This window comes from Aplidium turbinatum, chromosome 4 (genome assembly GCF_918807975.1).
Source record: "Aplidium turbinatum chromosome 4, kaAplTurb1.1, whole genome shotgun sequence".
Classification (NCBI taxonomy): Eukaryota; Metazoa; Chordata; class Ascidiacea; order Aplousobranchia; family Polyclinidae; genus Aplidium; species Aplidium turbinatum.
In genome coordinates this window covers 147,321-161,973 of record NC_137475.1, presented here as the reverse complement: position 1 = coordinate 161,973, position 14,653 = coordinate 147,321, and the positions used below count along the sequence as shown (strand labels likewise).

The window sequence follows — 14,653 nt, the reverse complement described above, 5'->3', positions numbered from 1 at the left end:
ATTCAATGTCATCAGATGTTGAATGCACCCAAAAACAACATAATTTGCTACGTTGACGCAGCGTGCGTTTAACTTAATGCGCTTGCAAACAGCCTCGCTGTCGCTTTCGAAACCTCTGCAGAGAATTGTCGCGGCAGTGAATCGGTTGCTGTGAAAATGAACTTGAAGTCTCGGCCCGAGGTTACCACTAACCAACGTAACAAGGGCTGGTATAAACCGCACTGCCCACAGTCGCACAAGCGGCATAATCAACGCAACAACGAACTCGCGCAAACTGCATGGCGCACACACGTCCGTTGCCATAGAAACCCGATCAAAGGTGGGGAATATGCGCATCTTTTGTGTCATCTGCAACGCGAAAACGGGCGTATTACAGCGAATTGAAACTTGAAAGCTGGTCAGCCATGAGTTGCGATATTGTAGTGAAAAGGGAGCAATGTCAAGTCGAAAACTTAATCAAACGTCTCTCCGTAACTATTTTTCAAGGGCTGTTTACGGATGTCAGCAACTTTTAAATTTATTAAAGGTGACGTGCTGTTGAATTGATGTAAACATGAATGATTTTGCTTTCAACAGGTATATTTTCAAGCATATGATCAAGTTAGTATTTTCATTCCATTTACAGTATACCTTTTAGTAAACCTTTTCGTCTCTTGTTTCATGCTAATAAATCTAGTTCGTTGCTAAACTTTATGTTGTGCTTAGCTTAAAGAGTCGCAGTCCATCAACCGCTAGCCAACGCAGACGCATAGCATGTGTTTTGGTCGAGCTTTGTTTATAATAATTAACGGTCGAACGTAGCGATAACTCCGAGTGTGGCAAAAAGCAATCCTAGTGTGACGACATAATTACGTCATCCATCTGCGTGACATTTCGCCGAAATTACCTTGCTGCTGATAAAACACGCTTTCGCCCCCACGGCCAAAAAAATAGTTAGGCGCCTATGATTTTAACTATTCAAAACTCAAAAGTACTAACTTATAGACATAAACATTATTTTTTTTGTAACATTTTCTTTGTTTTATTTTTCCTTCATATCTTAAATTTTTCTGAAGGTGATGCAACCTTGCCAAATTTCTTTCAACTCAGTAACTTACTTCGGTCTCAAGCACGTTTTAACGTTCGCGTTTTGTCGCTTCTACCTGTTTCTACACCTTTGCTATGTTGACGTGAATTGTTTTTGATATGATCAGAAATAAAAACAACTGAACTGACATGACGAATTCAAGCACGTTTTAACGTTCGCGTTTTGTCGCTTCTACCTCTGCTATGTTGATGTGTATTGTTTTTGATATGATGGTCAAAAATAAAAATAACTGAACTGACATGACGAATTCAAGCACGTTTTAACGTTCGCGTTTTGTCGCTTCTACCTCTGCTATGTTGACGTGTATTGTTTTTGATATGATGGTCAAAAATAAAAATAACTGAACTGACATGACGAATTCAAGCACGTTTTAACGCTCGCGTTTTGTCGCTTCTATTTTTGCTATGTTGACGTGTATTGTTTTTGATATGATGGTCAAAAATAAAAACAACTGAACTGACATGACGAATTTTAATTTAATAGTTCAAACATTTTCTTTTTATTCCTTTCTGCACGATTTCAACGTTTAGCGACGTTAAAAGGATGTATAAACGGCAATTGTAATTAGGCTAAGGTACCCGATAATTTCCTTTTAAAAATTTCAAAAACTCGCCGAATAGGACACTCGCCGAAAAAGGCTCTCGCCGAATAGGGAACTCGCCGAATCGGACTAGTCGAATCGGACTCGCCGAATCGGACTCGCCGAAACGGGCCATTCCGGTATGATACATACTAGGTGAAAAATATCGAGTGCTTTCCTACTGTTGAAGCGTTTTTAATACCTTAAGGCTTAAATAGTAGGGAAACTCCAGGTCGAGGAAAGTTACTCTTTTCTCAAAACAGAAAATAATTGAAAAAGATAGGCACTGGATTTTCAGTCGTCTCGCGGCGTCCTGAAAAACGGTATGCAACCCCCATGTTGAAAACCACTGTCGTAGAATATGCATTTCAGAGATTGTGACCACTAGGAAGCATAGAAGATGAGCTTCCAGTCAAATTTGAAGTTTTCTCATTGGCATGGCCTGTGCAGTAAGGTCGTTATGGGTTAAATAAATGAAAGAGTCTATGCAAACAAAAAGCAAAATCCCTGTTAATATTACAATTACTCGATTTATTCCTTTAAATGATATTCTTTAACTGATATCTTTTAGCCGTGTGTTCTATACAACCATAGATGGTTATGTTTGAGTATGAAGTAAGGTTAACAGAATTTCATGCGGGAACACCTCAAATTGGCAATGCAATCAGCGTGTGTGTGCTGGTACCACACATTTGTTGAGCATAGTCCACAATATATCAGGCATAACAAACCATAGTGAGTGAGACGTGTTCCTAAAAGCTTCAAGTGGTTTCGAATTCCAATAGATTCGAATTCTGTATTTTAAATGTTTTATCCCAACTTTTATCATTATCATCATCGGCCATGCCTGAATAAGGTGTCGGCTACCGTGAGTCTCCACGACGGTTGATTGTCCGTAGTTCTTACTACGTTGACAAAATTTAAATATTCAAACTTTAAATATATTCTCCCAAAACTGTTTTACCATTACTTAAAAAGTTCACTAGTTATTGATTTTTTGATTCAACGGGTTTGCTTTCGATTGAATCTCTGCCTTTTTTTAAACAACTTTTTTTAACAGCTGTTAAACTGCAGCATCTACCGATGTTACTGTTCATTAATTTTGCAGGTAGTGGCAATGTGAGCGATTTACAGAAGATCTATTGTGGCCAGTTGTCCATTGAAACATTGGTTGTTGAAAAGGCTGAAGAACGGTCATGGCTTCACAATTGTTTTGCCAATGTTCTCCTGCAGTCTATTGATGATAAAGAGAGGAAGAAAATTTGCAAAATTCTTCTTGAATCTCAGGTGAACGCATTGGAAAGTCATTCTGACAAATATATGCCTTTTCTGCTTTTCAAATTTTAGCCAACATATTTTGCCTTGTTGCAGATCGGAAAGCTCATCTGTACGTAATTAGTTTAAAGTTTGGAAGAAAAGAAAGTTAAACTCTACACCACAGATCGAATAAAAATCAATACTTTGCGACCCATGTGCAATGTGCATCTTTCCATGACTATTTATAATATCTGCACTTTTTTGATGTATGGAAAACTATCTAAACGCCTTTTGAAGACAAATGTGCAAACATTATACCTCTGTGGCAAAACGAAAAAGTATTGAAATGTGGGAAAACTTAGTTTAGAGTTTTAGTATATTCATAGCAATGGCTGATTAGACTTAATTTACTATGTATTGTATGTGTGCGTGCAGTTATGGCGTCTGCATGTTAAGAACATAGGTTGGCTAGGCTACCCTAAAAGAACAAAGTTCAAAAATACAGGTATTTCCTTTCCAACAGACTTTCGATAATTTTCTTGCAACAAAGTTTCCGACATTGAAGCGTTACAGTTGTGAGGGTGCGGAGAGCATGTTGGCCTTCACGGAGCGCTGCATCCACAGTTTATCTTCCTCAGGAGTCCAACAAGTCTTCATCGGTATGCCTCATCGAGGCCGGAACAATCTTCTGATCGGGTTGCTCAAGTACCCAGTTGAAGTGAGCAAGAGTAGACGGCTTTGATGTTTACAAAATTGTTTTTTATGTTTATGTCAAATCTTCATTTGATCTTAGTTGTTCTGTTTTATTAATGCGTTCTATTCTCCGACCATCATCTCATGGTAGCAATGTTTACTGGACTGCACTGGAGATTTTAAAAGACCAGTCAATCTTTTATCTCATTACTAATAAGGAGGTATGTTAAAAGACGAATTTTGAGTACAAACTCTGAGTACCCCCCAAAATTATGCCACTGGGAGTAAAAAAACATATTAGGAAAAAAGTTTTGGATTGCCCCTTCGAGAACTCCCTGCTACCGGGGAGTTTTATGAGCGATTGTCAAAATACATGTGATTTGATACCTAAAATTTGAACCGGTTGTCATAGAAGGCTGGGACCAGTCTCAAAAGTTTCGTTTTGAAAAGTTAAGATAGGAAAGTAACTGTTTCAGAAGTGTCAGGTGTATGGACAGGCCCATTTTGGCCCAAAACGGCCTATTTGGCCTATCACAATAATTGTATGAAATTTAAAATTTTACCTCAATAAGTTTGAAACCGGGGTAATATTTTGTTTAAAACGTTATGATTCGAATTAGTACTTTTAAATAAATTATATGCATGTCTAGTTGTAGAAAATTGATTGATTATATGACGTCATTTCGTTTAAAATCAGAGACATTTTGGGTAACGTCGTAAAGATTGTAATATAGGCATACAGCCAGTCATTATAAAGCATTTTCAATTTTCTTGCCCATGTTTGCTCTTTTGGAATATAAATATAATATGTACGTGTCAGTTACCAATGCGACATATTATATATATTCAGTATTATATACTGATATACTGTAATGTATATAATACTGATAAAATAACAAGAACAGGATGCTATGTAATATTTAATGATAGTTTGTTTGTGCATTTGCAGTTTGTGTATTATTTCGTTGTTTTGTTTTGGATATGGACAGCTTTGTCTGACGCAAATAAGTATATAATAATAATAGTTATGTTTCAAAGGTCCAATGTTATGGAAGTATTGTGTAGTTCTAGATATCAAATTAGTGTTTTTTATCTTTTCATTAAGAGCTTCATTCAATAGTTGAACTGTTTCATTTGAAACACAGCATTTGATTCGGGCAGATCTGACATATGACACAGTAACAAGAAGTTCAGGATTTTCATGGAAATCCATTCCATATTTCTCCATCTCTACTGTTGCCAACCTTCTTGAAGTATGTAAGTAGTAAGGCATCATCATTCACAAATTCAACAATGTTGGCAAAGTACCAGTGTTAATAGCTTCCTTCAATCCAGATGGCAGCTACGAACTCACCAACTTGATAGGCTGGTGCTGCAAAATCAGATTCCTGGTCATTTGATGTGGAGCTTGAATTTGCCTCTGTAAGCAAATACATAGCAGAAAGCACACTTTGGAGGTCTGACATTATTATAGTTGCACATGAACGTGAATTATCTTACTAGCTGATAAGGTTGTTGGCATAGTCTTCAAATCTGGAATTTTTATAGTCTCGCTTCAGTCGGAATATTAAAGCACTTGATTTTAGGGAGAGGCATGTCTTCTTTGCATAGCGAACCTCAGTGCAAAGTCTTTTGTTCTTTATGTGATCTGTTACAGCATCATTTTGAAGGTAAGCACTCACTTCCTCAGAAGCGGTAAAAGGCCCTGGTGGATTTTGCGCTTTCAGGAAATCTAAATCAGCAAGTTTACTTTGCTCTGCTCTGATATTAAGAGCTTCTTTTTTAGAGTAACCTTTTTCTTCATAGGCTTTCATCATTTCATTCCATTGCAGTCTAATTTTTTTGCTGTCTTATTTCTGTACTGGTTTTTCCCATTTCTTTTTGTCAATCTTCTGAATATTTTCAAGTAAATCCATGCTTTTATTGAGAACTACGCTTCTGGAGACTGTATCAAGATTTCTTTCACCATAAATATTTATCTTGTAGTTCGATAATCCGACACTACTTTCTTCACCCAGGTTGTGAACTGGCAGATCATCCAGTTTCTGTAGGGCATCATCACATTTTCAACAGTGATCCTGTGTCCTCATTTGCAGCAGGACCAAAACCAAACAGAGACTCTTTTTGAGTTGCCAAGCCTTTTGCAAAAGATTGAAGGAATAGAGCAAGCAAGCTCTTAACTTCGTTATACAGTGTTCTTGCAAGCAAACATTGATCGAGCTGAGAATTGTTGGTTTAGGCAATGTCGATTTGAACATATCAATTGACGAAAAAGAAGTAACACACTCTGATGTTTGCAGGAAATGATGTGCCTGAAGTCAAGTCGGGCATATGTGACTCATGAAAAAATATTACAACCCTATCATAGCTTATTAATCAAAAATTTTAGGCCCATTGCCAACTCATTAAGGCCAATTATTGCCAAATTTTCGATTTTGTACCATCGCGGTAGGCTAAATGGGTCATTTTGGGCCAAACTTGGTTTGTACGGACCAAAGTATATACACCTGACACTTCTGAAACTGTCACATTCCTATCTTAACTTTTCAAGACGAAACTTTTGAGACTAGTCCGAGCTTTCTATGACCACGGTTCAAAAGTTAGGTGTCAAATCCCATGCATTTTGGAAATCGCTCGTTAGACCCCCCGGTAGCGGGGAGTTCCCGGAGGGGCAACCCAAAAAATTTTTCATAATATATTTTTTTACACCCAGTGGCACAATTTTGGGGGGTACTGAGATTTTTTTAATTTTAACATACCCCCCTATTACTAATCATACGTGGACTTTCTTTATTTGTGGAGCAAAGGATGGTATGGCCGCTGAAGATGTGGTATCTAATCTACTCTTTGGGCCATTCTCCCAGAAGTGGAAAATTTTCACTTCCCGGAGAAGTTAATGCGTCGCAATTGATTTATCATCTGCATTTGATGTGATCGACCAAACGACCGTTAAGTTCTTCTGCTTCTGCTACTGTACAACATTAGTTTCAAGCTTCTGGTTCACCTCTTGGATGAATTCATATTTTGTGATTCGGACACAGAGCATGGTTTTAAAAGAAGTTTTTACTCAACCACACTACGTTTTCAGGTTCCACATTGATTGGCGATCAAACTGTTGCTGTATGTGGGACATTAAGCATTGCCGTCATTTTACTTGTGTCCAAATTTGATATTATCCTCCAATTCATTGATATTGAGTTAGTTGATTAATTGTGAGAATCTTTAGTTGGACTGAGAATTTCCACACCAATTTTCAAGATACTTTTCACGGCATCCATGTGTTATCATCCATCAGTCCTTTCCTCTTCTAGCTGGTGGAGGATAGTTATTGGGGTGTCCCAAAAAAAACGACCTTCTCTGAATGTGCTGTCAGTGGTTCCAAATTGGCATTTGGGTGAAAAAATGACTCTGTAAAATTGTTTTTGAAATCCGACATTGTTTGAAGCCCTAGAAGTGAAGTCATATTTTTCAAAATTTTAGCAAAAGACAAAATTAGCTAAAAATTACGTTTCTCGAAAAGTAGCCTACTGAACATAGAGACCTGTTTGAAGGCTCATTTGAATCAGAAGATACGATTTCCTATACGACTTTAAAACATTGTAGAGGTCTAAATGCTGTCCTTGATAATGTGTTTTTGTTAAAAACTGTTTTTTCCTTAAATTCTTGTAATTTCAGTCCTTTTTCAGATATTTTTCCAATAACCATTGTTACAGTCATTTTCAAAAAGCCATTTTCATTCAAAGCGCCGGAGCTGTTCATCATGCAAGGTGGATGGCCAAGGTGCTTTACACTTTTAAGATGGCTCTTTTAACCAGTAACTCCTGGCAACTGGGTTTGCAAGTGAAAATTTTTTGACAGAAATGTTATCCTTGGCATCATTTCTTGCACTATTTTATGTGAAACACTGGTGCACAGCATCTCAAATCGCAAGTGCCCCAGTTAATGACCTTCACTTCTGGGAGGACTTGAGCATGATCAAAAGCTCTGACCAACGCACTATCAAATCATACCCTACCCTGTATTATGATTTTGCTGTATCAGCACAGAAAAAATCACAAAAGCACATGTAGTATCTCCTTGAAAGAAATGTAATGTTTTCACTTTTTAGCAACCAGGTATCCATATCAGAAAAGGTTACGGTACGATATGGAGGAAGCTGAAAGATCACAAAGTGAAGCAAAAAGAAGGCACTGTTGGCAAAGGGTTGATCAAAATGCCAGAAATTAGGCACACAACACATATTAAACATTTGATTGGTCAAAATTCATATGCAATAGCAGAATTAATCCCAAGTACATCACGCTTCCTTCAGAATCATCCCAAAGAATGGGCTCAAAATCCTGATACAAAACCACGAAAAAGCTAATCAAAAAGATACCTTGTATCAATGATGCTGCTGAAAGGGCCTTGTCGCTTGTGACAAACTAAAAAAGCATGCTGAAAATGCCATTCAAAACCGTGATGCTGCTTGTAGTAAAACGTTTCTGCGTAACTTTAACTTTTGATTGTTTTGCTCCAAAATCAAACTACATAATCTATTTTGTAAACTGGAATAAAGACTGGGATTGAGGAGGATAAGGAAAGGGTTATGATTTACTCGTACGGAAAAGCAAGAGCAATTAATATTTTATTTTTTAACACAGATTTTATCAATACTGTAGTTTTCAGATTTTATCCCAATTTACACCATAAATTTGGACTGACAATGTGAATGTTTAGTGAAGATTTATCTTATTCCTGATCTTGAGCAATCAATTGCTGCTATTAACCTTTCAGTGCAGGCCGCAGGGCTATCATAAAATCAATTTTTAGCTTTGGCTACTCTTTGTTGAAACTTGATGACTTGGACAGCAACGTAAACTTATTCGTAAATGTGTCAAATCAAATCATTTAACCGCTACACTTTGATTTTGGTTAGTTAATGGAAAAATGGCAGTACCAGTCCCAAGAAATTGATGAGAAATAGTTATTTGACAAAAACACGTAAATGAGAGCATTTAGACCTCTAAAATGTATTAAAGTCGTATAGGAAATCGTATCTTCTGATTCAAATGAGCCATCAAACAGGTCTCTATGTTCAGTACTTTTCAAGAAACGCAATTTTTAGCTAATCTTGGCTTTCCCTAAATTTTGAAAAATATGACGTCACTTCTAGGGCGTCAAACGATGTCGGATTTCAAAAACAATTTTACAGAGTCATTTTTTCACCCAAATACAAATTTGGAACCACTGACTGCACATTTAGAGAAGGTCGGTTTTTTCGGGTCACCCTAATCCTAATGGTTATTGGCCTCATTCCTTATGTGCAAAGCACCAGATGCATTGATTGATCGGTTTCGGTGACAGACTACTTGTGTTTATTCTGCTGCACATTGTGGAATTCAAGAACTAAATACACATTCTTATGTACTGGTAAACCTAGTTGCACTGAGATTTTTTTTAAAGTTAATTTTACCTTTTGTTCTGTATATATTATTTCTGTTGTTTCGTCTGATGACTGGGTCATTCCATGCCAAACCTTCTAAAAATCATAAAGATCCCAGTTTGACCCTCTTCGATTTTGTTCAAACTTGGTCACAATGTTATTTGGCATGATATAGTCATACATTACAAATTTTAGCTCAATATCTGTTGTAGTTTAAGAAATATGATGCTTTAAAGTTTTAGGTACCCCTTAAACTTTTCCGCATTCGGTTTTTTGGACTATTTTCAATTAACCATATTATGTACTCCGAAGCTTGTATAAAGTTTATTTTTGGTAAAATGGTTCACTTTTAGCTATATTACATGATTGCCTTGTCAAAATGCAATTAATTTGCAGCATAGTGGAGTAATCAAGCCTCAAAGTAGCTCTTTTCTTCACCAAAAACAAATTTTGTGCCATATTTGGAAGTCTGTAACTCTTTTATGAAAAGTAGGATGGTTATTATATTTATCGTGTATGCTCTTTCACTACCAGGCAACAACTTCACCAAGTTTGATAAGTAACATTATATTTATTAGAAAGTTACAATGCATCAAAATATGCACCCCAAGCAAAAAAGCCAAAATAACGCCATCTTGTGGTATAAAAATGCCCCCGTAAAAAAGTGTTTACAAAATAATATTTTTAACCTGTTAAAGAACATTACCTAAAGAACTTGTGTACAAAGTTTTAACTTTGTCACTCAACTATTAAGAGGTAAGTTGGGGGCCAATTTTAACTCCCCATAATAAAAAATTGGCTTCTTTGCAGAGGAGTCATTCCATGCTTAATTTAGGGAAAAAAATATTAGTACACCCATGGTTCCAGAATTTTATGATATATTGTGTTCAGATAGAGCTCATTGAGACAACTCTTTAAAAAAAAAATTAGCGTTCTATGACCTTCGGTTCTCGCGATATTGAGGCTTGCAATTTCGCCACACGAGGTGCAAATCCTGGTTACGCATGAGTGATTTTTAAGTATATTTCTTATATAGATGGTAGAGGAGTGGGGAAAATTGCTATTTGGGGGTTTTCAGGGGCACTGAATTCAATAAAAACAGTTCCAAATGGCTCAGAGCAGTAGTTTTGTCCCTACAGTTATTTTTTGCTCCTTCACTTTAACCGCTTAAATGGTCGAGTGACAAAGTCAAAACTTTGTACACAAGTTCCTTAGGTAATGTTTATCAAATGGTTAAAAAGATTATTTTGTCAACACTTTTTTACGGGGGTATTTTTATACCACAAGATGACATTATGTTGGCTTTTTGCTCGGGGTGCATATTTTGATGCATTGTAACTTTCGAATAAATATAATGTTACTTATCAAACTTGGTGAAGTTGTTGCCTGGTAGGGAAAGAGCATACATGATTAATATAATAACCATCCTACTTTTCATAAAAAAGTTACAGACTTCCAAATATGGGACAAAATTTGTTATTGGTTAAGAAAAGAGCTACTTTGAGGCTTGATCACTCCTTTATGCTGCAAATTAATTGCATTTTGACAATGCAATCATGTAATATAGCTAAAAGTGAATCATTTTACCAAAAATAAACTTTCTATCATCTTCGGACAAAAAAATATGGTTAATTGAAAATGGTCTAAAAAATCGAATGCGGAAAAGTTTAGAGGGTACCTAAAACTTTAAAGCATCATATTTCCAAAACTACAATAGATACTGAGCTAAAATTTGTAATGCATGACTATATCATGCCAAACAACATTTTGACCAAGTTTGAGCAAAATTGAAGAGGGTCAAACTGATAGGTCTAGGACGCTTGGCATGGAATGACCCAACTTTCTGATTTTGTAGCTCGTGCGAACCATTGTGGGTGGGATTGGATAGAGTTCTATGAGTTCATGCGTGTCATCATCTTCCTGCCATTTCTATTCAGTCTTATATTCACTGCTTCAATTATTTCATTATAGATGCTTAAACTTTTTGGTGAACTTCTTTGACAAAATCGATTTTCTTCAGACAATGCTACGAAAGATAAAAGGTCTAAGTGAATTTCCACCCGAGGCGCATTCGGTGGCTACGGGTGATGTACTTTCCCATCTTGGGGTTTCAACAGACCTTAACGTCGATGGGTCAAGTGTGCATGTCAACCTTCTTCAGAATTCTTCATTTTTGGAGGTGATTAGCTGCTTGAGACATAGTTGGGAGTCTTGTGAATAAAGTTCAACATTAATACTTTGCTTGATAAAATGCTCCACGTTCAGCCATGACTACGAAGTGCGAATGCTCGGTGGTTGAAGAATTAAATAAAAATTTGAATGCACGGCAACTAACCTTTGTATCACCTTCAGGCAACCTTTGTGCCCACCTTCAGGCAACTACCTTTGTGCCACCTTCAGGCAACTACCTTTGTGTCCACCTTCAGGCAACCTTTGTGCCCACTATCAGACAACCTTTGTGCCCACCTTCAGATACCCTTTGTGCCCACCTTCAGACAACCTTTGTGCCCACCTTCAGACAACCTTTGTACCCACTAAGGCGATGTGAAAATCAAACAATTTAAAAAAATCAAAAATCGAATTATCACACATGGTGACTATTGCTATGTAGAGTATTTCTGTAAAATTTCACGCAAAAATATTTAGTAACCTTAAACATGTAGTCGATTTTGTCCTTGGCATTTGTTGCCAGCACAGAGTTGCCAGGTACAATTTTTTTGAAGAAAAAACTTTGTTTATCTTTTTTAAATTGTAAAAATTTCCAACTTTAACAACCACAACAACAATTACATATGATGCGACTGCTAGTTGCCCTTTTAGGTAAAGGCTGGCGGTGTACGGTAAGATATTAAACAATCACCTGGCAACCCTATTTTTGCTTGGTCAGCAAAAACTGATGATATTAAAGCCTTTTTCACTTCCATGGCAAGAGTAGGAATGCACTGTGCATAAGATGACACTTTGGTTTTGTTGTAGTAATAAGTATTACATAATCACACAACGCACTGCATTAATATTCGATTGTTTTCGCCGATTTACATTTGTTTTTTGACAGATATAGTAACTGCAACTCTCCAATGGTAGCTTACACATCAACCAACCAACTTTATATGTGCTTGTAAAACGTGCACAAACGAATGAAGAATAAAGACAATGAACAAGAAACAGTGGTGAATATCAAAATATTATACTGCAGCCAATGAAAGAAAGTCAGATTTTGTGTCTGCTTTCGGCAAGACCCTACGCGAAGCAATTCTCGCCCGAATGAAACCATCCCGTCGTTGATGGCCAGCAATACTTCCACAGTCGTTAGTGACTTCCCAAATGAGACGCTGCACAGCCTGAGTATGGGCAGGAAAATGAGGGTATTCAAACTTTGTGTTTATCAAACCCTTTAGTTCATCCATGGTCAAGTGTGAAGTAAGGATAGACTCAGTAAGCGTGGCATGGTCTCAATCAAAGAGAACACTGAGCTGGCATCCAAATTTAATTTTGGTTGGGTAAAAGTGCGGACAGAAACATCACAAGAGTTACGGTACTGCTTTTGCGAATATTTTCTAACATGTTCACAGAAAAAGATCGCAGAGCAGGATCATCACTGAATACCGGGGCATTGTCACATTCAGATGTACCAAGTGCAGCTGGTTCGAAAGGAGAGTCAATTTCTTCATCAATTGCTGCAGAAAACTGCTGTTTTTTCCAGTTCTCTTCCTCTATCACTTGTGACTTCTTTGCTGCAGCGAAATCATCTCCTCGCTGTTGTTTGAGGTTCTTGAAAAACAAGTTTTTTGTGTGATTGATAAATGTAAAGAACACAAAATAATCCATGTAAATCAGTTCAGTTTGTTTTTATTTCTGACTGTCACAACGAAAAACAATATATGCCAAACATAACAATTAATACTCTTTCGGACAAATGGCAGTAAAAATCAGTGATAGTCAAGAAAAATCTTCTCGCCATAGCACGACTAGCTTTAGTCAAAGCACAAGCCTGCCTTTACAGACATAGAAATCAGAACATCTGAATCACTTTCCCACGACGAAATGCTTTAGGAAATCGAAAAATCCTTAAACCACCTACTATCTAGAGTTGGTTGAACTACATCTGCAATGGTGAAGTGGGGTTGTAGAATTGGCAGTAACCCATTCTCCTTCTCATATGGCTCCATTCAACAAATATAACAACAGACCAACCCCAGTACACAACATGGGACATGTCTATGCATGACCCTGTTATCAAAGAATATACTTATAAAAGCCTTCCATTTCATAGAAAATTACTAGACAAAAAAGTTTGAAAAGATACTGTATGTAAGAACTTACCTTTTTGTTAACTCTCTTTTGAAGCGTTTTCGTTGTCCTTTTGTCAAGAGGCCCAATTTGGTATAACGGTGCTTCTACTCTACGATAACGTTGGGAGAGGAGAAACCTCAATTGTTTTAGGAATGCGATCTTCATTTGAAAAGAGAATAGTTAGCTTTTCTCCAGCTTCCTGAAAAATTAATTCCTTATGAGTGCTCTCTGTCTCTGTAAACGTGCAATTAATTATTTCAACACATTAAGGTTTTGAAAACACATTAAGGTGTCTTCTAGTTGGTTATTGTAGCCTACGTGTACTGTTCATTCATGCAAGCTATATGTTAGTATTTTTAACAACTACCCTTCATCCATACGAAGATATACGAGTTGGTCTATGTTTTATGTCACTACCAAGCTTAATTAAAACCAGTCAGAGAAAAACTTGCAGTAATAAAGTACTTGAGTATCACCTTCAACAAAGTACAGAATGCAAGAACATATCGTAGTGTTGGTAAATCAGCAGTGGGAAGCTCCTTGGAGGGTCCAATGACAGAAGAGCTTTCCATGCTTCTTACTCTCTTTTTAGAACTTTTAGGCATGATTTAACAGTTAACAATGCTACCCACAACAAGGTCAGCTTTATGAACTAAAGATAATATGTGAAGAGATTAATGCATTTTTTGAAGAAAAAAAACATAGCCCACTTACAGTACGGTACACAGAACTAAGAATTTAAGTGCTGAAAACTTAGTTGTCTGAGCCTTCCGTAATACTATGAACTTTATTAGTGTCATTCTCAAAGCTACATATAAAAAATACAGAACCACAAACAGCAACTTCACCTGAATAAGCAGTTCTTATTCCAGAAGACCTGATAATTACACACACTGCCTCTTAGGCCTACTTTACACAATTTGGAAAACCTAGCCTAAACTAACTTTGAACCGAAGCCTGAATGATTATTTAACAACCAAGCATAAAATCATAGCAAACATTTCGGCTGACCACAACTTCTTATCTGAATTTTGCAGCCTTATCTTCAATAATAATCAGAAATTCAGCATCTCAAGGTATAAATCTCTCAGCAGCAGACAGCAATCGCTTGCGCACGCGTGTGTGCGGCACACAACGCGTTTTCCCTAACTAGCCATTCAGAGCGCGCTATCTGGATCACGTGGATTGATGCGTTGTGATAGTATTTTTTGTGGAATCACCTTGCAAGAATTAGAAAATACTAACCTTAAAACGCTTACATGTTTACGGATACTGGATTTTATTGCATAAAACTTCACAAAAATACTCTACACAACAG

The 14,653-nt window shown here is 36.9% G+C and overlaps 1 protein-coding gene across 2 annotated transcripts in view; it reads left to right on the top strand.

Annotated features, from left to right (window-relative positions):
* LOC145768407 (2-oxoadipate dehydrogenase complex component E1-like) overlaps positions 1-14,653 on the top strand; it is a 61,573-nt gene that overhangs the window by 18,115 nt on the left and 28,805 nt on the right. For both annotated transcript variants that reach the window (XM_082579892.1, XM_082579891.1), the window contains exons 2-4: positions 2,776-2,954; positions 3,448-3,642; positions 11,063-11,221. In XM_082579892.1, coding sequence (XP_082436018.1) covers positions 2,776-2,954; positions 3,448-3,642; positions 11,063-11,221 — 533 coding nt within the window. The remainder of the gene's footprint in view (positions 1-2,775; positions 2,955-3,447; positions 3,643-11,062; positions 11,222-14,653) is intronic.